This window comes from Gadus morhua, chromosome 13, assembly GCF_902167405.1.
Source record: "Gadus morhua chromosome 13, gadMor3.0, whole genome shotgun sequence".
In the NCBI taxonomy this organism is placed as follows: domain Eukaryota; kingdom Metazoa; phylum Chordata; class Actinopteri; order Gadiformes; family Gadidae; genus Gadus; species Gadus morhua.
In genome coordinates this window covers 197,883-221,442 of record NC_044060.1, presented here as the reverse complement: position 1 = coordinate 221,442, position 23,560 = coordinate 197,883, and the positions used below count along the sequence as shown (strand labels likewise).

At 49.5% G+C, this 23,560-nt stretch overlaps 1 protein-coding gene across 3 annotated transcripts in view; it reads left to right on the top strand.

Annotated features, from left to right (window-relative positions):
* The first annotated feature begins 631 nt into the window (after positions 1-631).
* ece1 (endothelin converting enzyme 1) overlaps positions 632-23,560 on the top strand; it is a 29,105-nt gene continuing 6,176 nt past the window's right edge. The window contains exons 1-14 of one of the 3 annotated variants that reach the window (XM_030374869.1): positions 632-744; positions 8,020-8,106; positions 14,678-14,816; positions 16,836-17,048; positions 17,436-17,560; positions 18,232-18,378; positions 18,776-18,841; positions 19,020-19,208; positions 19,822-19,964; positions 20,254-20,368; positions 22,109-22,219; positions 22,488-22,586; positions 22,715-22,792; positions 22,877-22,980. In XM_030374869.1, the coding sequence (XP_030230729.1) occupies positions 8,020-8,106; positions 14,678-14,816; positions 16,836-17,048; positions 17,436-17,560; positions 18,232-18,378; positions 18,776-18,841; positions 19,020-19,208; positions 19,822-19,964; positions 20,254-20,368; positions 22,109-22,219; positions 22,488-22,586; positions 22,715-22,792; positions 22,877-22,980 (1,616 nt within the window). In that variant the 5' untranslated portion in view covers positions 632-744. Of the gene's footprint in view, positions 745-808; positions 1,155-7,724; positions 8,107-14,677; positions 14,817-16,835; positions 17,049-17,435; positions 17,561-18,231; positions 18,379-18,775; positions 18,842-19,019; positions 19,209-19,821; positions 19,965-20,253; positions 20,369-22,108; positions 22,220-22,487; positions 22,587-22,714; positions 22,793-22,876; positions 22,981-23,560 lie in introns of those variants that run through there. The other 2 variants (XM_030374870.1, XM_030374868.1) reach the window with 2 other exon arrangements.

The window sequence follows — 23,560 nt, the reverse complement described above, 5'->3', positions numbered from 1 at the left end:
ATCGCTGAAGAGGATAGTGATATCATTCGCTTTGAATATAGCCAAAAACTAAAAAATAGATGCAAAAATATACTGATTGGAAACAAACAGGATGGCCTTATATGTTTTTTCATTATTATTATTATTATTATTATTATTATTATTATTATTATTATTATTATTATTATTAATAGTAGTAGTAGTAGGCTAGTAGTAGTAGTAGTAGATTTTTTTCTCCATAAAGGTTTGCCTACATTCAATCTCTAAAGAAATGACTATATCATTCAGACGTCTACTTCGGCTGTAATATTTGCCTAGGTGTTCAGTGTTTGCTGTGTCCTGTAGAGGTCAGTACAGGACCGACCAAACCTTTGGAGTTTATTCTATCGGCCTCTAGTCCTCATGTCCTATAAAAACCGTAAACCTATTAATTAATTAACCGATTAAGACATCAACTAAAACAAGCGATGACCGTCAGCAGCACGACGCTAGGATAAACCTTTATGTTCGTTTTTGACATTTAAAAAAATTTGTATCTCATTAGAGGTTCGGAATTAACTTTAAATTATCCTCGAGTCTTTTGACGTGTTGTTGGAGTCGACCCGCCCACGTGGACCCCTCCACCCAGAGCGCCCATTGGTCGAGCGCTCTTTATGGCATGAAATCAATATTAGAGTGACGCGTCTCGCCGGGAGGGATCCTCGCATAGGTCGAGGCTGGTGCCACAGCAGGAAGCGCACGGCAACAGCACCGGAGGATCTAATAGTAAGTAAATCGCCTTTCTATGGATGGTGATATCCTCACATGACAACAGTCACTTGGTTTCTGCTATAGCTTCCTACAACAGAGCCGAAACGTAGAGGAGTCGACCGCTGCTGCTGACAGAAACCCTGCTATGCTTCACCGGATCAGAGTCGTTCATATGATCTCCAGCCCATGGCATTATCGGGGGCAGGGATGAGATGGTTTTAACCCGTTGTTTCCAGCGTTCGCGGTGCCGGTGACATTGGTCTCATTAGATCAGACAGGTCGTTTTAAAGCCGCCGACCGACGCGGATAGGGTAACGAACCTTCACAGTCATCGTTAGGACACACAGGCTCACTGCCCTCTGGGGGTTGAACACAAGAGAAAAACAGCGTTTTGGATCTAAATCGTTGTATTTTCGTTATCCTTGGTAAGTTATTCTCCTACCATGATAATTGTAACCTTATGTCATAAACGGATAATATTTTTTAAATTTGTATGGACGGAGTAAATCGCGATTTAATTAGTTTTTGTTAACCCATGTCAATTGAACTGTGTCGCCTGGAGCTGGATAAACCCAGTCCACCAAGTCGTTTATTTATTACCGTCGCGTGGTCCCGAGATGGGACCCGGGGGGCGAGACGAGCAGCCGGATCCCGTCCATATCGGTGTGAGTCTGATATTTGTTGAGGCTGTAATCGAATAAAAAAAATGAATAAAAATAGGCAGAGATGTTTTGGAACTTAAATGACCAGAAATATAGACGGTAGGATTGATGTAGGCCTAGTGTTGTTGTCTAGTTTCAGAACAGGAGTCCTTGGTCTGACATTACATAGACACTCTAAAGACAGTTTTGAACTTGCGTCATGATGAGGGCAGTCCGTTTTATGTGGAGTAGACTTATAGCCTACAGTACTGTCCTCATAGGCTAGGCTCAAACCGTAGATTAACAACTGCAGTCTACCTGGAGGCATCCTTTACTTGACCCCTAGCCCCTCCCGGCCCTGTGTTCGCTGACTAACCCATTCCTGCTTGCTATGTAACAACCTGCATCTGTGCAACCAGTGTTCCCCAATCTGGCCACTAACTAGCTCTAGAGATGCACATTAATTCTGGGACAACTCTATTACCTGCAGAGGCTGATGGGAATACAACTAGCTAAGTGTGGGAGAGCTGATGTTGTGGTCTATAAACCCTCAATCGAAGCAAGGATTTGACGACCTAGAATAGATCCTTAACGACCTGTTGCTGTCTTAATTGTTCTGGATCCTCATTTTCCTCGTGTTTAGACTGACTCCATTACATTTCCCAGCACCCCTGCAAACAGCTGAGGAAATCCCTGTGTGTACGGACAGCTGTGAGACATCTTGCAGACGGCTGTAAACCCTTTCAGTATTCATTAGTACTGTGTTCGCCCGCACTGGGAACACCGCTCATCTAGAATACAACCAATGTCTGTGTTCCGGTCTGAACAGAACTTCTTTTGCTGGTCAGTATGGTCGGAGAGAGAGGACCAGACACAGGGCAGACCCAGAGGAGTACTGTAGCCCCATGCCCTCGCCCTGGTCAGTCTTGTGCTTCAACCCGGGTATCGAGCTCTGCCTGCGAAAGCAGCCTCTGGCTTCTCCACTATCAGGTTGTTTTCGTAGAAGGAAATGACCGTAGAGTTGAGGGGGGGGGGGGGGGGGGGGGAAGACATTTTCCAGCGCTGTCTTGACGTCAGAGGTCAGGAGGTCAGGAGGTGGGCCTACGGCCAGAGACGGTTCTATCTCCGCCAGCTGAGACCACCCTGCCTTGTCCGCCGTCCCCTTAGTCTGCTCGTTGGTGTGATCTGGGTCAGGGACGTATTCCTGGTGTACATGGCTGTGGTTTATGAGTCCGCTATAAAAGGATTTGGAGCGTTCACACGCTGGTGGACCATGGCTGGTTAACAGCAGCTTGTGTTGCAGGCAGCGCTGTGCGCCCAAGGGCTCCGTAGCTCCTTCCTCCCGTGACCTTGTTTCTCGCTAAGGTCGGTTTAATGAATATTGAGCTTGATCCCGAAGCTCGGAGGAACAAGAACGTAAGGATGTTTAACGTGTGTGTGTGTGTGTGTGTGTGTGTGTGTGTGTGTGTGTGTGTGTGTGTGTGTGTGTGTGTGTGTGTGTGTGTGTGTGTGTGTGTGTGTGTGTGTGTGTGTGTGTGTGTGGGTGGTGCAGTTCTGCTGAATCAGTCTAAACGGGGGGGGGCTGCTGATTGGTGCTGGGTTCTAATCCCAGTCGAGCGTGGCCGTGTTTACATTAGTCATGAAGGTATTCCTGGAATGCGGAACGGCGTTTTGGGACAGGGTTAGACCTGGAGGGAAGCATTCTGTGGCTGGTTGTGGTTCCCCCCGGCCGGTTGGTCGGGATCTGGGAGAAGTAGAAGGTTCTTTGTGGGGGGAAAACAGAAGGGGAGGAATCGACTACAGCACCAGAACACCGTTGCATAGAGTCCTTGCAGACGCCTTGCGCTGTCACCCCTGTAAAGCAGATTCCAAGCAAGGGCTGTGAGTCTGCGTACAAGAGACAGAGGTCAATTATTCCAAGCAACTGTTGCGCAGTCTTTGCAAAGAACACAATGTGATCGCTACTTCCTCAAAGGTTAAGGTTAGTAAGACCTCCTGTACAACTCAATCTGGACTTAAAGACAAGAATGAGAAACGTTCAGCAGAAGTCTCTGGTTTCCCCTGATCAGTGACGATTCACTGACGCACATTTGTGGTTTCTAGCCGCACCCTTGGGGGAGGGCTCCGGAAACATGGGCCTTTCACGCTCTAGTGTGGTCCGTTAGGCCTGCTGGCTGCAAGACACAGCATTGATTTGTTAGGTTTCGACATGACAAATCAGATGTTGGGGCCAGGGTTAGGGACAGGGTTGGGGTATTAATAAACAACTTTGCGTCACAAAGCACCTCACACACGCACACATATGGCTGGCGTGGGTTAGTGTTCTGTGGCCCTAACCCTGGCCCTAACCCGAACCCTGGCCCTAACCCTGGCCCTAACCCAAACCTAACTGGCTGCAGCCTGTTAGGTTAGTGGAGTCAGTGGTGTTTGTCTAAGATTGATTGCGTCATTTATTTGACAGATTGATCTGGAGTCCACCGGCCTGTGGGACAGAGAGCATCTCTGGCTCTGGCTGACGGTCGCTGGTTCCTACCGTCGCTGGTTTCTACCGTCGCTGGTTTCTACCGTCGCTGGTTCCTACGGTCGCTGGTTCCTACGGTCGCTGGTTCCTACTGTCTTGACTGCCAGGAAATGTGTGTAACACACTGGAAGCACACAATGTGTGTGATAAGATGTTGTGCTAAGCACATAAAGGTTTTCCCTGATCCCAGTGACTCACAGAATTCCCAAACAGTGCACTTGAAGCTGTTTATGCGACAGGGAGAATTATTTGTACAGACTAACATTTCTAGACCACGTCTGTTTACAACCATGATACACAACGACCAATCAGCACGGCTGGCCTGGCTCTGGACTTTACACTTTCTTGGTTCTCTGCCTCTATTGGACAGAGCTTCTTGGTAATGATGTTGTCCCGGGTGTTTTGCAGGAGCTCCTTCTATCTGCATGTCTCCATCCTTCCAGGCCCCTATTTCTACCAGAGAAAATCCTTACCAGTGGGAGAGTCCACCCAGATCTAGGATGGATAGACAAGCCTACCCAGTTGGTATGGCCCACTGGGCTGGCTAGGAGGTTCATCTACCTATGGTACATCTACTGTGGGGGGACACGCTCATGCGTTAGGGCCTAACAACACTCGGTGGTGATAGAGGCCCATTAAGGGAACTGCCTGTGCTTCATGGAGACAGCTGCCAGCTCGCCTGTGAAACACGACAACATAGCATTGATGATAGACATCAGAAATGCTAAGCTACAGCAATGCTACCAGCTAGGGACTTGACAGCCTGTGTGTGTGTGTGGGGGGGGGGTGTTGGTGGGTGTATGGGTGGGTGGGTGTGTGTGTGCACGCCTGCGCCAAAGGGCGACACTGTTTTCCGCATGGGGTTTAACCCAGACCCACGGATGACTCGCCACTGTGCTGTGGGCCATGAGGTTGCGTAACCAGAGGACGAGCATCAGGTTACAACGTCCCGAACACGACGGTGTTGACGGCGCTGCACCACCGTGGTTTATGAGGCAAATATGCAAAAGTGTGTCGTGTTTCTCCTTGTCTTCCTTCCTGTGCCTCTTTCCAATGGAGGGAGAGAGTGAGGGGCAGGCTTCCTCGAGCCATTTGGGATAATTAGAATGAATGCTTTCAGCTATTGGTCACCCCTTATGGAAGGGGTCCTGAAAACATGTCCCAAATCCGTTCACTGCTGTTGTTAGGTCCCAGCAAAGTAATTTATTAACAAGGACCTTGGATAACCGACCACACACACGTATAGAGGGGGCGAACTACAAAGGAAAAACGGCCTTTGGATGCTGTTCAAATCAAAGAAACAAATGTAACTAAAGGAAGACTCCAAAATACACTGTTGGGAAAGTAACAAAAAAAAGTCTGTGTTTGAGTGCTAACTCTGACCCTGACCCTGCCCCCAGTTTACTAACGAGGGCCTCAGGCCCCTCAACTTACAATCGATAAGGTCTCAACCAACATGACCAAAGACACATCGGTGAGCTGGAGGTCAGAGCTGCCCCGACTGAATAGCCGGCCAGTCCTTTGCTCTTCAGATCCTCTGCTTTCCCAGGAACCAGTCACACATCCGGGGAATCGCACTTCTAAACCAGTCACACATCCGGGGAATCGCACATCTAAACAAGTCACACATCAGGGGAATTCCACATCTAAATGTACACATGTGCAGAACAATCGTAAACGGGGAACAACACATGTTTATCTGCATAAAACTGTCAAATTGTGTGCGTGAGAGTGAAGAGGTTAACGGTAAAGTATTCCATCTTATTGGGTTTAAGAGACAAGGTGGAATGCCGTTATCCAGCTCAGAAATGTGACTTCCAAGAGCCTTCAGCCATACAGACTTCTGATATCGTAGAATCGTACGTGCAGCTTTTTGGTGGATGGCAGTGACTCACCTGTTGATAAGGTGAGCTGAGTAAGGTGGAGGCTGTAAAGCGCCAACCCTTGGTCTGTTTAACCTTAATCTATGTAGGCCGTCACAAACTTGGATAACGAAATTGGTAGAATCTCAAAGCCACATGGGTCTCCTCACATTAAACGCGTCCTTCCACAATCCATGCGTGTCTCAGGTGGTTTGTTGATTTGTTTGGGGCTGTGGGTTAGGGTTCCTGATGGGTTAGGGGTTAGGGTTCCTGACGGGTTAGGGGTTAGGGTTCCTGACGGGTTAGGGGTTAGGGTTCCTGACGGGTTAGGGGTTAGGGTTCCTGACGGGTTAGGGGTTAGGGTTCCTGACGGGTTCGGGGTTAGGGTTCCTGACGGGTTCGGGGTTAGGGTTCCTGACGGGTTAAGGGTTAGGGTTCCTGACGGGTTAGGGGTTAGGGTTCCTGATGGGTTAGGGGATCCCCTCTGACCCCTCAGTTTACAGAGCATTTCGCTGCCTTACTCCTGGGCGTGCGGTCCCAGCGGGGGGGGGCTTGAGATGTATCAGTAGCCACGGGGTTCTCTGGTTTACTGTCACTGAGACCATCAGGGCTGGACGGCCACCAGCTTAATCCTTATCTTAACCCCCATTCTGCTGCCCTCCAGGCCAACCACTGCCCTGGCTCCTGGCTCCTGCCCCCTCCTCCAAGCCCTGAAGAGGGGGGGGGGGGGGGGGGGTGTAGGGGGTGCCCTGAAGAGGACTTTGTGTTGCGGGGGGGGTTGTGCCCTGGGAGCCCTTCGAGGCTATTACTATGATAAAGAGAATACGATGGGCGTTGACCCAAGCCTGTGGTTTTCCCAGCCTTATATCTTGTATAAGGAAGGGCCAGGTATAAACCTGTAGGACTGGTGTCCGGTGAACTGTGTTTGGATACAGGCAGAATGAATGGCCTTTTGCTGTACTTGAAGAAATGCTTTCTAGAATTCTACTGCTTAACACATTATACACACAATACATTTTTATTTGATTGACTTAGATTGTGTTTTCATATGTGACAACTGTAGTCAATGATATACCCTTAAAAATAATTTGTATCATGATGCCAACCGAAGACTATTCTAAACATTTCCAACTTTTATTTCATACACGTTCCATATCATCATTATTTCCCATCATTCTTCCTGCGGCCACTGTCTCCCCTGCGCCCAGCGTTTGTGTGTTTTGTGGTTTGTGGGTTTGTGTGTTTGTGCGTGAGCAGAGTTCCACTGCACACTGCACAACCAAACCGTCACACACCTATCAGGTGTCGGTCGCCACGGGCAACCCCTGAGCTGGAAGCATGTGTGTGGGCGGAGCCCCGCAGCAGGCCCCTCCCACTAGGGCTGCAGGCCCCTCCCACTAGGGCTGTAGGCCCCTCGGATAAGGAAAGGGGAGTCGGCTTTCCAACCAGTGAGGCTCCCTCCTCCCAAAAGGCGAGCTGGAACCACCCTTGGAATGTGGACGCACACACAACGCGACGCAAACTCCTCCAGTCTCTCAGCGCCCCGTCCGCCGCCCGCCGACCCGACGCTTCCTGTTGTCCTGCCGGAGCAACGCTGATCCACGCGAGTCTGGAAGCTCAGAGCTGCAGGAACGCTAGAGTCAGACTGAGGGGGGGGCGGGCCGCAGGAACGCTAGAGTCAGACTGAGGGGGGGTGGGGGGGGGGGGGCTGTGGAGATACGACAACACCAGGGCTGGTAGAGGGGGAGAGACCCGAAGGAGAGAGAGACTTTGAGTAACGGTTCTTCAGAGGCGCCTGGAGTGGGGTTCTCTCTGTTCTGGCCACGCTCCGTGGAATGGGGGTAGTGGGAGGGAGAGAGGGTGTTGTTGTTGTTGGGGACGGATAGGGGGACGAGCGGAGGACTGGGAGCGTGGATCGGTGGGGGGGAGGTCTACGTGTGTGTGTGTGTGTGTGTGTGTGTGTGTGTGTGTGTGTGTGTGTGTGTGTGTGTGTGTGTGTGTGTGTGTGTGTGTGTGTGTGTGTGTGTGTGTGTGTGTGTGTGTGTGTGTGTGTGTTACCTGAGACGGCCACAGACCCCCACTGATGATCCGTAAAGCCCTTATTCTTCTGGGGGGGTTTTCTTGACCACGTGAGCCGCGGCGACAGCCTGCTCCTGCCCACTGCGACGCGGGGGAGCGAGGGAGGCGTGGAGAGGCACAGAAAGAGGCGTGTTAAAGCAGAGGAATGGAATCACTGAGGGAGTCCTTTCTGCATGTTACCTCTCAGATGTCGGCCTACAAGAGGGCGACGCTGGACGAAGAGGAGCTGGTGGACGCCAGCGGGGACGACGTGTACCCCTCATCACCCATGCAGGTACACTCACTCACTCACTCACTCACTCACTCACTCACTCACTCACTCACTCACTCACTCACTCAATAAGCTGTATCTTCGAATGGTATTCAGTTTAATTCCAATGTGTTTGCCTTCCCTGTATAGCATGTTCAGTGAATAGCGAACATCGCCGTTTGTCTTCGTCTGTCTAACTAGTCCAATGGACCGCTGGTCAAAACAAACCTTGAGTATTAATCTGTAGGCTAATGCAGGTCTTCAGCTTCCTTGTCCTGTTACTCCCCGTCTCCTTCCGCATGTCTCCAGGCATCCACCTTGCCAAGCCGGTTTGTTTGCCCCTAATGCGGGCCTGCTGCCTGCCTGCTCACAGCTCTGCCTGTAAGACAGAGAGTAGGCTCAGCGAGACAACAGAAATGATTTAACCTGGAACTCATTCCCCTCTTGGGGCCTTTTGTGAAAAAGAATTTTCCCTGGAGAAAGCGAAACATTTAGTCAGGTAGGGCGGGCCCAGTGGTGGGCAGAGTAGCTAAAAAATGTACTTAAGTAAAAGTACTGTTACTTTAAGATTATAATTACTCAAGTAGAAGTAAAAGTACTCGTAAAAATAATTACTCAAGTAAGAGTAAAAAAGTATGCAGTGAAAAGACTACTCAAGTACTCAAGAGTACAAGTACTGAGTTTCTCCGATTTATTTTTTAAATAAACAGAGCAACACAAACGGTACAAAATAGACGCCAACAAAATAAAACAGCAATGTTCAAATAAAGATAATGTAAATAACATCCTTTTAAATAAAATAAATAAGAGTTTTAAAAATAAAGTGTGTGTGTGTGTGTGTGTGTGTGTGTGTGTGTGTGTGTGTGTGTGTGTGTGTGTGTGTGTGTGTGTGTGTGTGTGTGTGTGTGTGTGTGTGTGTGTGTGTGTGTGTGTGTGTGTGTGTGTGTGTGTGTCACTCTGTTCGAGCCTGCATGAGAGTTCAATGTTGTCATTACGTCTTTCTGACCAATTGCAGTTCAAGGCCGACCTGGGCTGTGCCACTTCGGGAGGGAGCGCTCAGTTACTAGACAATCCGAACAAAAGCGAATTGGTTGCGACGTCGACCCGACGCCCCCCGAAACGTTAACGGGCCACAGGGAATTCTCCCAACTCTCCCGATTACCACTGCGTGTGCGTGCGTGCCTGTGTGTGTGTGCAGGCGTTATTCAATTGCCTCTCGGCCGCTTGTACCCGCGATCTCGTCCTTTCGGTCATCACCCAACCCTCATGACATAGGTGAGGATAGGAACGAAGATCGACCGGTAGATCGAGAGCTTTGCCTTGCGACTCAGCTCTTTTCGTAACAACGGTGCGGTAAAGCGAACGCAATACCGCCCCCGCTGCTCCGATTCTCCGGCCAATCTCACGTTCCATAGTCTCCTCACTCGCGAACAAGACCCCGAGGTACTTGAACTCCTTCACTTGGGCTAAGGAATATTCACGTGATAAAAATAGATCTCGCATGTAATAAAAGAAAAGATCTAAAAAAACAAAGTAACGACCGTCACGTAGCCAAATGGAACGGCGTGAAAGTACCGTTCTTTCTTCAAATATTTACTCAAGTAAAAGTAAAAGTATATTGCAATAAAACTACTCCTAAAATTACAATTTATCCAAAAAGTTACTCAAGTATTTGTAACGGAGTAAATGTAGCGCGTTCCTACCCACCTCTGGGCGGGCCATTCATTTTAGAAGGGTATTTTAGTATTTGTCTTAATTCTCAACCCCATCAATAAGTGCTCTGACCATTTTCTTCTTTATACGTGGCTGTCGAAGGCCTTTGTTATGTCTGTCTAATCATTGTGTTCGGCCCAAATCAAATGAGTGGATTACCTGTCCGTGTACCTTCGTACCCCCTACCTGTCCGTGTACCTTCGTACCCCCTACCTGTCCGTGTACCTTCGTACCCCCTACCTGTCCGTGTACCTTCGTACCCCCTACCTGTCCGTGTACCTTCGTACCCCCTACCTGTCCGTGTACCTTCGTACCCCCTACCTGTCCGTGTACCTTCGTACCCCCTACCTGTCCGTGTACCTTCGTACCCCCTACCTGTCCGTGTACCTTCGTACCCCCTACCTGTCCGTGTACCTTCGTACCCCCTACCTGTCCGTGTACCTTCGTACCCCCTACCTGTCCGTGTACCTTCCGACCCGTTACCTGACGCACTCCGGATGCACTCCGTGCACTCTGTCTGTGCACTCTGCCGGTGATGTATTGTGCATGAGTCTTCCACAAGGCTAGGCAGCCCATTTGCCAAAGCTAATGAGCTAGTCACTTGTTTTGGGGGAGTAGCTACGGAGAGAGGCCTTTTAGGGAAGGGTGGGAATTTTTCAGTTGGGTACTTTCAAAATTGAGTTGACTGGTTCCTCTAAATTTCCTACCCTGCCTTTACTGCGAAAAGAACAGGAACCAAAACTTAAACGCCGGTGAACCCAAAGTCTTATTTTAGGGGTTTTAAGTGTCTTTGTATAGTATTCTATGATCATAATACTCTTTCCTTTTGTCACTGTTACTAAAATAGATGTTAATGTAGAAAAAACTGGTGTGAATTCCTATGCTTTCGTCTGTCTCTACAAACCAGTTTGTGACTGTCCCACTCTGCTCTGACCTCTGGAACCAGTGTTGGCCTGCCAAAAGGCCAGGCTAGTGCTAACCGACATGCCAGGGTCCGTGCTTAAAGGAAAGTCGTTGCTCTGCATGCAAAGAAAAACATTTTCGGCACCACATTTACTAGCCTCCCTCTTAGCGGCCAACCTCCACTGTTCCTAGACTGGCCCTGACGGACAATTTAGTGGGATTTCATTCTAATCAATATTTGTCCTGTATTGGATTACCATAGTTTATCCCTCTTCAGCTTCCCACTGGAAACAAAGCTTTTTAAAATATCTGGATATTTGTTTCTCTGAAAATATACAATTAAATACATTGCAGGTTACTAACCATAAACGTAGAGCCTTTTCAAACTGATAACATCATTGATTCAAGCAAAACAGACCAGTAGTAAGCTTTCTAGCAGTAATAGCTTTATAGTGTCAGAAAACCTGTAAATGTTTTCATGGAAAGCACTGATATCAATTTTTCTATTTATCATGATAATTTCCCGTAAAAATCGGATTACCCATCACTTCTTGTACCTTCAACGCAATCGGATCAAAAACAGAAAAGTTTGCCTTTAATATTATTATTTTTGTCATGTGTATGTTCACACCTTACCACACATTGCATTTTACATCCTACAGCTCATTCTAACGCTCCTACACCCACATGCACAAGCCTAATTAAGGTATCATAAATTAGCCTTTGGTCATCGCCATGGGGATAAGGCCTCCCACTCCTTCCTAGATCCCCCAGCCCAAATCATTTAAAGTATCGTAGTGTTCGACTTTCAGCTAAAACTGACAGCTCACCTATTAGCACAAGGGCTGGCCAACAGTTGTTATTATGCATTGCTTGCTTTACAGTTTACAGAACATCAGTTTGGTTCACAGTACATCTGCTTTGCATTTACATTACATTTTACATTTAGGGCATTTAGAAGACACTTTTATCCAAAGCAACTAACCATAACTACATTTGTCAGAAGAAAGAGAAACGAAAATATATCTGTCGGTACAGTTAAGATATTCAGAGAACCAATTGCAAAGCACCAACAATCACTAGGTTAACCAATTCCCCGTCTACGACAAAGATAGCTAGGAAAAGACGCTACACCACGGGTCAGCAACCTTTTCAACATGCGACCCTACGACCAAAAATATTTCCAGAAGACCTGGAATTGTATCATTTCCATATAGTCCACAATCATGCATCAACATTTTAAATGTTTTTTTTTGTTGTTATATTATAATAACATATGTCCCATCTTAAAACACCACTTTCAGAAACTCATTAAAAAACATATTTGCACTGTGAGTAATGTAAAAAACAAGAATAGATGAGAATGTTGGAACCATCCACATCAATATCTTTAAGACATGTGCAGCTTTGCAAAACCATGTGAAGGCGATGCATACAGGCCACTTGCAACAATATTTTAAATATTTTCTTCTCAATTGATCCCATTTCAGAACACTGCTTTCAGTAACTCATTTAATCATATTTGCGCTGGGAGGAAATGCCCAAAACAGAATAAAGTGCAAAAAAATTCGGTAGTAATAATAATGCTGCCGTATTGTGCGGTGAAATTTTTAATAATAATAATAAAATAAAATGTAAGTGTGCCAATGATTCTTCTGCCACGTGCCAGTGGTGGCAAGCATGCCTAGGGTTGCCCCCCCTGCGCTACACAATGCTAAGTAGTGTATGTATTCTTTACAGTAAGTATTTGTGTTCATCTCATTAGTTTCATTGTCTAGTTTACAAAGCAAGCTGAGTGCCACATTAGGTTGCAACACAGGATCCCACTATGTTTATCTGGGCTCTTTATGTAGGACAGGGTATAGGCTGTAGTGCGTAACCCTAACCCTAACCCTATCCCAACGAGGGGGTCAGTGTACTGAAGATCTGCATTACTTCCTGTTGCTCACGTGCAGCCAGAGCGGTTTGCTGTTTACTATTTAACACCGCACTGTGACTACCACACTGTTGTCGTTCTTGATCTCATGCCAGATAAAAACTACGATTTCCGAATCTTTGTTTACACACATTGTCATGACTTTGGATTATGAGACCTTAAGGTTATAGTCAGGAAGTTGTGTTACTTTAAGGCAGGTCGTTCAAAATGGCTAACCCTATTGTCAGTATTCATACTCAAGAAAACAACCTTAATTCTAAATAATCTTTTATTGGTTCTGACCCAAAATGGAGACTCTCCACTAGAACAACTTCACAGAATTGTTTCTGTTGTTGGTTTGTTGTTTTATGGAAATGGTTAAGACCGTTAAAGAGTTTGCATAGAATACCACATTGGGGACCGCAAAGCACTTGGCAGCTGGCCATTTTCTTGGACTTCCATTTAGTTTGAGTCCAAACCAAAACAAACCTTCTGAGCTTCAGGGATGAGGCCCCCTCCAGAGGGGCTTCAGGGATGAGGCCCCTCTGGAGGGGCTTCAGGGATGAGGCCCCTCCGGAGGGGCTTCAGGGATGAGGCCCCCTCCAGAGGGGCTTCAGGGATGAGGCCCCCTCCGGAGGGGCTTCAGGGATGAGGCCCCCTCCGGAGGGGCTTCAGGGATGAGACCCCCTCCGGAGGGGCTTCAGGGATGAGGCCCCCTCCGGAGGGGCTTCAGGGATGAGGCCCCCTCCGGAGGGGCTTCAGGGATGAGGCCCCCTCCGGAGGGGCTTCAGGGATGAGGCCCCCTCCGGAGGGGCTTCAGGGATGAGGCCCTCTCCGGAGGGGCTTCAGGGATGAGGCCCCCTCCGGAGGGGCTTCAGGGATGAGGCCCCCTCCGGAGGGGATTCAGGGATGAGGCCCCCTCCGGAGGGGCTTCAGGGATGAGGCCCCCTCCGGAGGGGCTTCAGGGATGAGGCCCCCTCCGGAGGGGCTTCAGGGATGAGGCCCCCTCCGGAGGGGCTTCAGGGATGAGGCCCCCTCCGGAGGGGCTTCAGGGATGAGGCCCCCTCCGGAGGGGCCTCAGGGATGAGGCCCCCTCCGGAGGGGCCTCAGGGATGAAGCCCCTCCAGAGGGGCTTCAGGGATGAAGCCCCCTCCGGAGGGGCTTCAGGGATGAGGCCCCTCCAGAGGGGCTTCAGGGATGAGGCCCCCTCCAGAGGGGCTTCAGGGATGAGGCCCCCTCCAGAGGGGCTTTAGGGATGAGGCCCCCTCCAGAGGGGCTTTAGGGATGAGGCCCCCTCCAGAGGGGCTTCAGGGATGAGGCCCCCTCCAGAGGGGCTTCAGGGATGAGGCCCCCTCCAGAGGGGCCTCAGGGAGCCGCCGCCCTCCACCGGACACCTGAAGGGCAGGGCAGCAGATCAGCGCCTTACGCATGTCGGACTGGATGGGTTTTGGCCACCGGAGGAAAAGGAAAGGGTGGTAAACCGCTGAACTCTGTAGACGTAGAAAGAACCAAACGGAGTAACATCTTAGTTTGAAACGCGTAAAGCTGTTGAGTTTGAAGACTGAACCAACTGCGATTGGACCTTGTTTTCTAGGATCTAAGGAAAACTCTTTGGGGAGTTAACCGGTGGAGCAAAATAATCATTAAAAGGAATCTGGGCTGTGGGCCGTTGGGCTGGCAGGTACGGCTAAGCATCTCCTAGCTCATCGCTCAGTGGCTTAGCGCTGTTCTCCTCTCCAGTTAACCACCGGTTTACATCACCTTTCCCCTGAGTTTACACCACGGGGGAGGGGGAGGAGGTGGATACAGCAAGCAGCTAGGCCCATTAATCCTGCCAGCATGCAGATTATGCTGGGCCTGCCACAGACAATGGGGGTTCATTACTATCTGCCGAGCGGAACTGATGGAGAGATGAAATGGAAGAATGCCGACCTTTACAAGGCGGCCACACGCAGAACGCGGGAAGGCGGTCTGAGGCCACGGCCATTGTTTGTTGAAACCAAAGTGTGTGTGTGTGTGTGTGTGTGTGTGTGTGTGTGTGTGTGTGTGTGTGTGTGTGTGTAGGTGGGTCTGCGGACGCTGCCCGGGGGGGCCTGCTGGGCGGGGCGGCCTGCGAGGGAGCAGAAGCTGGTGCTGCTGGCGTGCGTCTTGTCGCTGGCGCTCTTCGTCTCCCTCATCACCACCAGCGTCTACTACAAGCAGGGTGAGTAACTAACCCATACATACTAACCCTACTACCAGCAGGGTGAGTAACTAACCCATACATACCAACCCCAACCCTACTAACCTAACCCAGGGTGGGTCCCACTGCTGGAGCCCTCAGTATGCCGCTCCGGTCGGGGTCCCTGTGCCCACCGCTAAAGCGTTGGCCCTCCATGCATCAAGCCTTCTCTATATTAGGGTTTTTCAGTTTTTGTTTCAGTTTGTTTCGTTTATGTTTTATCTTGAAGCATTTCTCGTTGTTTTTTTTGACATATCCCGTTCTATTTTAGTTTAATTCATTCATTATACATTTTTTGTTAGTTATTGAAATAATGACCACCCTTCTACTCTGAACACAACCAAATTATCTTAATCATTTTGGTCTAAAACTACATTTAATTGTTAGAATGTCCAGAGTCTGGGAAATAAACTTGTGAACCCTGGGGAAACTTCCAATCTTCAAGTAACGTCATTTCCTGATTGTTTTCACTTTGATGAAAGGTTAGAAAAAGGACGAAGGGAAGATAGAGCAAGAGCCCAACCAGTAACCTACTTCTATCCATAAAATGATCCTTAATTAACCTTTCAGGCCTGAGGTAGAGAGCTGGTATTATTGTGAAACTTTATTCAAGACCAAACAGAGCAACAGCCAAGTTGTTATTGAACCTCGAGCAGCTCTGTTGTACATCAGTCCAAAAGCTTGCAGCGTTTTTATCAGTATTGGTTTCCTGGTTCTCGCTAAAGGAAACAGATTGCCACTTCCTGCCATTGAGCCCTTAGCTAGAGGAGTGACTGTGGGCATTCCTCAGCTGCTCATCTCTCCCTCTCTGGACTCCTTATAAGGACTCAATGAAAACACATCACAGCTTGGGGGACACGCCCCCTATGACCTGGATGAGCTCTAAAGCTGGGCATTGGATTGAGTTTACATATAATGTATATTCATATATGAATACACATATATTGTATATTCATATGTGTAACCCTGCAGATTAGTTCCTTCAGACCTCGTTCTTGGAGGGCAGAGAGAGACAGCCCTCTTGCAGCCCACCCTCTGCAATGAAAAATGTTTTCCAGAGTCAAATTCCACAAATATCCTCATTGCAATCCTTACATTTCTTCCCGTTTGTTCCTGAGGGAATCTGGCAGAAAGGTTTTCCATTTCAGTCCATTCTAGACCTACTGAGAATTTCATTGCTCAGACTTTTCTGCACATTGTTTACAACGGGAATGAAGCAGGGATCTCTTGTATTGTAGAGAGCGGGCTGGACAGCTCCCCTGCAGGGGCTGAGTATTGATTGACAGCGTGGTGGGGGCTGGTAGAGGTCAGAGAGTGTGCCTCTGGATCCATTAGTCTCCCAGTAGCCTAGAAGTGCTGGTTGACACAGAGCATGGATGTGGTCCTGGCCATGGCGATGGATGCCAGCGGTGACCATGCAGACAGAATAGTGTCAGGTCTTCTCTTGTTGTTGGTTGACTGCCAACACAACCTGCCGTAGGCTGTGTAATAACCAAACAAAGTGTCTCAAGGAAGCCATCTTAGTCGGCCTTACGGTTGGCTCATAGTTTATACCACTGTATGTCTGACTCTTCTCCCTTTTTGTTCCTAATGTTTCACTGTTGCTTGTCGTAATGCTTCTATAATGAACCTAAATGTCCCCTCCCTGGCAACTTAACTACGTTACCGATATCTAAAACCCTTCAGCAGCACAACCCCAGACTTCTGTAGCACGGCCGGAGGGGCTGGCTGATGGCCTAACTTCTGAGTTACTTAATCCCATTTTATATTTACACAGCGCAACGAGGGGATCTGGTTACTTTGATTTGTGATTCGTACAGGGTGAGGAATTCACCTTGTTCCATTAATCGGTCTACTACTCCCAGGGTATTTACCAATTTACATAAACACAGATGAAGAACGATAAGAATTTAAAGTTATTTAATTTGATCAAAATGCTGCTGCTCTCCTGGTAAACCAATCCAGTTCTAATATCATGCTCTAACCCCCCCCCCCCCGCAGCCCACCCAGGCCTCTGCCTCACGGAGCCGTGCGTCAGGGTGGCGGGGGCCGTGCTGGCCTCCTTGGACCGCTCCGTGGACCCCTGCCACGACTTCTACAGCTTCGCCTGCGGGGGCTGGATCCGGAACAACCCCCTCCCCGAGGGCAAGTCGCGCCGGAGCCCCTTCAGCGAGCTCTGGGAGAACAACCTGCTGCTGATGAAGCAGCTGCTAGGTGACGCGCTCTCCTCTCTCACAGCCGCTCTGGCCCCGCTGTGAGGGTCTCCCCGTCTCCCTCACCCTGTCATCGTCTGCCCGTGATATTAATAACCCGACGGCCGGATGGTTCTCGACTCTCCCCGTCTCCCTCACCCTGTCATCGTCCACCCGTGACATTAATAACCCGAGGGATGCATGAGCAGGCTATGTGATTAGTACTAGTTTGCTTCTGGCTTGGAAGGGCCGGGCTTTGTTTAAAAAAGCACTCTGAAACCGTCTGTATTTGTAAGCATTGATCTATTGGGCGTTTTAAACAAGACTACATTAGGGGTGGTTGTTCTCCACCTCCTGACGTGCTGCTCTCTGCTGGAGCTCTCCTAACGCTGTGCTGGTTCTCCTCCAGAGAACACCACGGTGAAGGAGCTGAGCCAGGCCGAGGAGAAGGCCCAGCGCTACTACCACGCCTGCATGAACGAGACCAAGATCGAGAGCCTGGGGGCCCAGCCGCTGCAGGAACTCATCAAACAGGTCTGGACCCCACGCTAACCACATGGACCCCACATAACACCATGGACCCCACATAACACCATGGACCCCACATAACTCCATGGACCCCACATAACCACATGGACCCCACAAAACACCATGGACCCCACATAACACCATGGACCCCACATAACACCATGGTCCCCACATAACACCATGGACCCCACATAACACAATGGACCCCACATAACACCATGGACCCCACATAACACCATGGACCCCACATAACACCATGGACCCCACATAACACCATGGACCCCACATAACACCATGGACCCCACATAACCACATGGACCCCACATAACACCATGGACCCCACGCTAACCACATGGACCCCACATAACACCATGGACCCCACAAAACACCATGGACCCCACATAACACCATGGACCCCACATAACACCATGGACCCCACATAACACCATGGACCCCACATAACACCATGGACCCCACGCTAACCACATGGACCCCACGCTAACCACATGGACCCCACATAACACCATGGACCCCACATAACACCATGGACCCCACATAACACCATGGACCCCAAATAACACCATGACCCCACATAAAACCATGGACCCCACATAACACCATGGACCCCACTGCATAGGGGGGGTGGGCCCTGTCTAATGTCTGGCTGTGCGTTCCAGGCGGGGGGGTGGGCCCTGACCGGCCAATGGGACGAGGACAACTTCCAGGAGGTCTTACGTTGGGTGTCGGCCAACTACCGCACCTCACCCTTCTTCACGGTCTTCGTCAGCACCGACGCCAAGAACTCCAACAGTAACGTGATCCAGGTCAGAGGTCACCTGGGAAGGGTTTGGGTTATATGTCGTCGGAGATTGGAGGGGGGAGGGGGGGGGGTTGAATTGGGACGGCATTTCCCATTTCAAACCCTTTTTGTCAATGTGACTTATTGTACTCCTTCTTCTGAAGATTCTGGGATATATATAATAATATTAATAATAATAATAATAACATTGACAAAATGTTATTATTGAACATTTAGAAGTATAAATTGTTCATGCTGTATATCAAATCTTTACTTAATACTGTGAGACTATGGCAACACATTGGATTGGTTGTCCAGTACTTTGTCCTGTTGGTCCCAGGAGGAATTACATTCTTTCCAAGCCGTGCCTAAACTAATATGATCCTTGAGGGTTTTAAAGAACCTTTCTGTCGCGGTTCCAGATCGATCAGTCCAGTCTGGGGCTCCCTTCCAGAGATTACTACCTGAAGAAGTCTGAAAACCAAAAGGTAAGGTTAGTCTGAGCTAATGTGTTTTAATATATAATATATATAAATGAAAAGGAGTTATCCTATTAGGCTGTGCCAGGCACGAGGCTCCGCCCCCTGAATTCAAAGGAACAGTTTAGGGGATGCTTATCGGCTCCGGCTGGGAATAATGTTTCTCATTTGATTCAACGGCCGGCAGTATCTGACGGCGTACCTGGACTTCCTGGTGGAGCTGGGGGTGCTGCTGGGGGGCACGCAGGAGGGCTCCCTCCACATGATGCTGGAGGTCCTGGAGCTGGAGACCGCCCTGGCCAACATCACGGTGCCGCAGGACGAGCGCCGCGACGAGGAGCTCATCTACCACAAGATGGAGGCCAGCGATCTCAATGTGAGGAGATGTGGATTAGTCCCCGCCCACTAGAGGAGATGTGGTTTAGGCCCCGCCCATTAGAAGAGATGTGGATTAGGCCCCGCCCATTAGAGGAGATGTGGATTAGGCCCCGCCCATTAGAGGAGATGTGGATTAGGCCCCGCCCATTAGAAGAGATGTGGATTAGGCCCCGCCCATTAGAGGAGATGTGGATTAGGCCCTGCCCACTAGAGGAGATGTGGATTAGGCCCAGCCCATTAGGTGATGTGGATTAGGCCCCGCCTGTTAGAGGAGATGTGGATTAGGCCCCGCCTGTTAGAGGAAATGTGGATTAGGCTCCGCCCATTAGAACAATTTTTATTATTTTTTTATTTTTTTCCTTCACCAGTCACTTTCTAACATGGAATTGAACTCCAGAAGTTCGTAGTCATTCAGATATCCTCGAGTTAAATCAACGAAGGAACATTTAAAATACATTACACATACAAGTAATTATAAATTTAAACTATTTTATATGTAGGTGAAAGTTAAGAATGTGCAAGGATACACAAATGGATCTCACCCCCACAGCACAGTCCCAGTGTGCACACAGAACAGCCTCTGATGTGTGTGATGTGCGGTTGTCTCTCAGGCCCTGGCCCCGGCCATCGACTGGATGCCCTACCTGAAGGACGTCTTCGCCCCGGTGGAGCTCAATGCCTCGGAGCCCGTGGTGGTCTACGCCAAAGAGTTCCTGCAGGAAGTGTCCATCCTCATCGATAAGACCAACAAAAGGTCTGCTGCTTCCTCAGGGCTCCCCTCGTGTGTACAATGTGCATATTGATGCTCGGCACACAGAAACATGCTCTTTGTTTTGGCGTTGGGAGCTATAAACGTCTGCTCTTCCACGCATTGCAAGCGGAACAGCCTGACAGTGTGTGTCTTTGTGTGCGCAGCCTGCTGAATGGAACAGCCTGACCGTGTGTCTTTGTCTGAGCAGCCTGCTGAATGGAACAGCCTGACCGTGTGTCTTTGTCTGCGCAGCCTGCTGAATGGAACAGCCTGACAGTGTGTCTCTTTGCAGCCTGCTGAATAACTACATGATCATGAAGGTTGTCAGGAAGATGGTGTCCGTTCTGGACCGGCGCTTCCAGGACGCGGAGCAGCGCTTCCTGGAGGTGATGTACGGAACCAAAAAGGTGAGAGGTCAACATCATGTACCGACCGCCGATGAACCCTAACACAGAACACAAGCTGCTGTGGAACGCAGAAAACAGGATGGAAACCAGAGGGGAAGTTCAGGGAGCCAGACGTGGTCAAAGGCATGGATTCAGAAGATATCTCTCTTGATAGTAATGACTCCTCTTTTGTTCTGCTTGATTCTAATGAGCTCTGAGGAGCGGTTAGCTGGGTGTTTGTGGAGCGGTTAGCCGGGTGTTTGTGGAGCGGTTAGCTGGGTGTTTGTGGAGCGGTTAGCTGGGTGTTTGTGGAGCGGTTAGCTGGGTGTTTGTGGAGCGGTTAGCTGGGTGTTTGTGGAGCGGTTAGCCGGGTGTATGTGGAGCGGTTAGCTGGGTGTTTGTGGAGCGGTTAGCCAGGTGTTTGTGGTAGCAAACTGGTGACTACTCATCTGGAGAATTCCTAGTAGTATTGGCAGAGTGGACTGTACTTAACTAGTTCCCGGTCTGGCCCAGCGATACTGGGCCCTGCCAGATGGCACCAGACGGGCGAGTCTGTGTAGCAGGCCCTGGCGCTGGGTGACTGGCTCCTGGCCAATCAGATGGAAGCCAATCCACTTGGCAGGGGAGTTCTGGATCTGAATAAACAGCCCAGCAATTTCTTTGAATGAAAATCCTAGCGATAAAAAAAAGAAAATCGAATCCCTTGTCGCTTGGTTCCTAAAGTGCTAAGCATGCTAATTAAATCCTTGGAGATTTAAATGTTTATTCTTAAGGATTACTAAAATTGTGTGTTTATAATTCCAAGGCCTATATTTCATTCCTGTAATCATTAATCGCCTTGGTCTGCGTGTGTGTGATTGTATCCGATGAAGTGTGTGTGTGTGTGTGTGTCCCCGGTCTCGGTCTCCTCTCCTTATCTCTGCGGAGACGCCTCAAGCTGTTTCCAGTCTTTCGCGCTTTTCAAGGGCAAATGTTGGGGTACGACAGCACCCCCCGCTGACGGAGATGAACGGGTGCACTCCCTCCAATTATTTGGCAACAATGAGTTTTAGGATCCGGCGATATTGCCTAGGAAAGTCTAGATTAAATGCTGTGTGGCGTTTTGTTACACGGTCTCTGAGAAAAGAGAGTTTACAAGGTGTACAAAGGCATGCAATTACCATGACATTGGGGGGCGTTTACGGGGAAATCCCGACGACCACACAGAGAAAAGACCGGTCCCTTTGGTGCTGGCGCTGTTGTGAAGCCCTCTCCAACCCTCCAGCTGTCCTCGATGACCCTAACCCTAACCCTAACCCTAACTGGTGTACGCTCAGAGTCAGTCCACGTATCAAGGCTGCATGCTGCTTCATTTGTGCAGGCTGCTACGGCCGGTTCCGCTTCCAGAGGCTCTGTGGAAGCGGGAGTATTGATACTGATATTCTAGATGTTGGCACTATTCCTTTTGTATGTATGTGTGTATACAAATGATGACGTTGTATCAGACGTTTGTGACATTATCTGGCGAAAAATAGAGTAGTTTTTGCAAGATGTCATGCGTCTCAGTATAAAAATGATGTCAATCGTGTCAAACACAATATAACGATAGTTTTATTATAGATCACTGGCAGTCTTTACATGCTGCGCCATGTATTATGCAGAACTTACTGTGTGTGTGTGTGTGTGTGTGTGTGTGTGTGTGTGTGTGTGTGTGTGTGTGTGTGTGTGTGTGTGTGTGTGTGTGTGTGTGTGTGTGTGTGTGTGTGTGTGTCGTTGTCCCAGAGTTGCACGGAGCGCTGGAAGGTGTGCATGAGCGACACAGACTCGGCTCTGGGCTTCGCTCTCGGCGCCATGTTTGTTAAATCCGCCTTCGCTGAGGACAACAAAGCTATTGTGAGTCTCTTGTTTCTAGAGCAGGGCGCTCTCTGTCTCTGTCTCTCACCCTGTCTGTCTTTGTGTCTCTCTGTTTCTGTATCTTCCTGTCTCTCCCTCTATCTCTCCGTCTGTCTGTCTGTCTGTCTGTCTGTCTGTCTGTCTGTCTGTCTGTCTGTCTGTCTGTCTGTCTGTCTCTCTCCCTCCCCCTGTCTGTCTCTCTCTCTCTCTGTCTGTGGGTTTCTGGTTACCTGGCGGACATCTTGTTGAGACTCCTCTTTCTTCTCAGGCCGAGCACATGGTGTTGGAGATTAAAGCTGCGTTTGAGGAGGGCCTGCAGTATGTGAGCTGGATGGACGCGGAGACAAAGAAAGCTGCCAAAGAAAAGGTGGAGTAAGATTTGCTTTTTTTATAAGAATATTTATTTCTTTGATTGATTGCGTTTTATGGTACCTGTAACAACACCCCCCCTCCTGGAGTGATGTCTCACTGCACATGCCCTTTGACCCCTCTTAGGCCGACGCCATATACAACATGGTGGGCTACCCACAATTCATCATGAACGCCACAAACCTCGACAAAGTGTTCAATGATGTAGGTATTTCACGTCTTTGTACCACGATGAATACGAGCAGCATACAGGATGTGGACCTGACCTGCTTCCTGTCCTCCTGTCAGTTCGAGGTGGTGTCCGACCTCTACTTCCAGAACGTGATGCAGTACTACAACTTCTCCGCCCGTGTGACAGCGGACCAGCTAAGGAAAGAACCCAACAGGAACCAGTGAGTCTCTGTCCCTCCTCCCCCTCTCTCCGTCTCCCAGTGGTGAACCAGTGAGTCTCTGTCACGTCTCCCAGTGGTGAACCAGTGAGTCTCTGTCCCGTCTCTCAGTCGTGAACTAGTGAGTCTCTGTCCCTCCTCTCCGTTTCCCAGTGGTGAACCAGTGAGTCTCTGTCCCTCCTCCACCTCTCCCAGTGGTGAACCAGTGAGTCTCTGTCCCGTCTCCCAGTGGTGAACCAGTGAGTCTCTGTCCCTCCTCCCCCTCTCCCAGTGGTGAACCAGTGAGTCTCTGTCCCTCCTCCCCCTCTCTCTGTGGTGCGCTTGCTCCGAGACTCGACGGAATACTACTGCCATCGCTCCCCGTTCCCCTGCGGACCGGCTGAAGTGGCCCTCGTCTCGAATTGGGCCGTGGGGGGCGGGATGGGAGAGCTCCAGGCAGCCTCCTGTAAACGATCTGTGGTCAGTTGTACAGCAGGCAGGGGGACCAGACCACACAGCGGATCACAGAACCCTGACCGGAATCAGACCACACAGCAGATCACAGAACTCTGACCGGGATCAGACCACACAGCGGATCACAGAA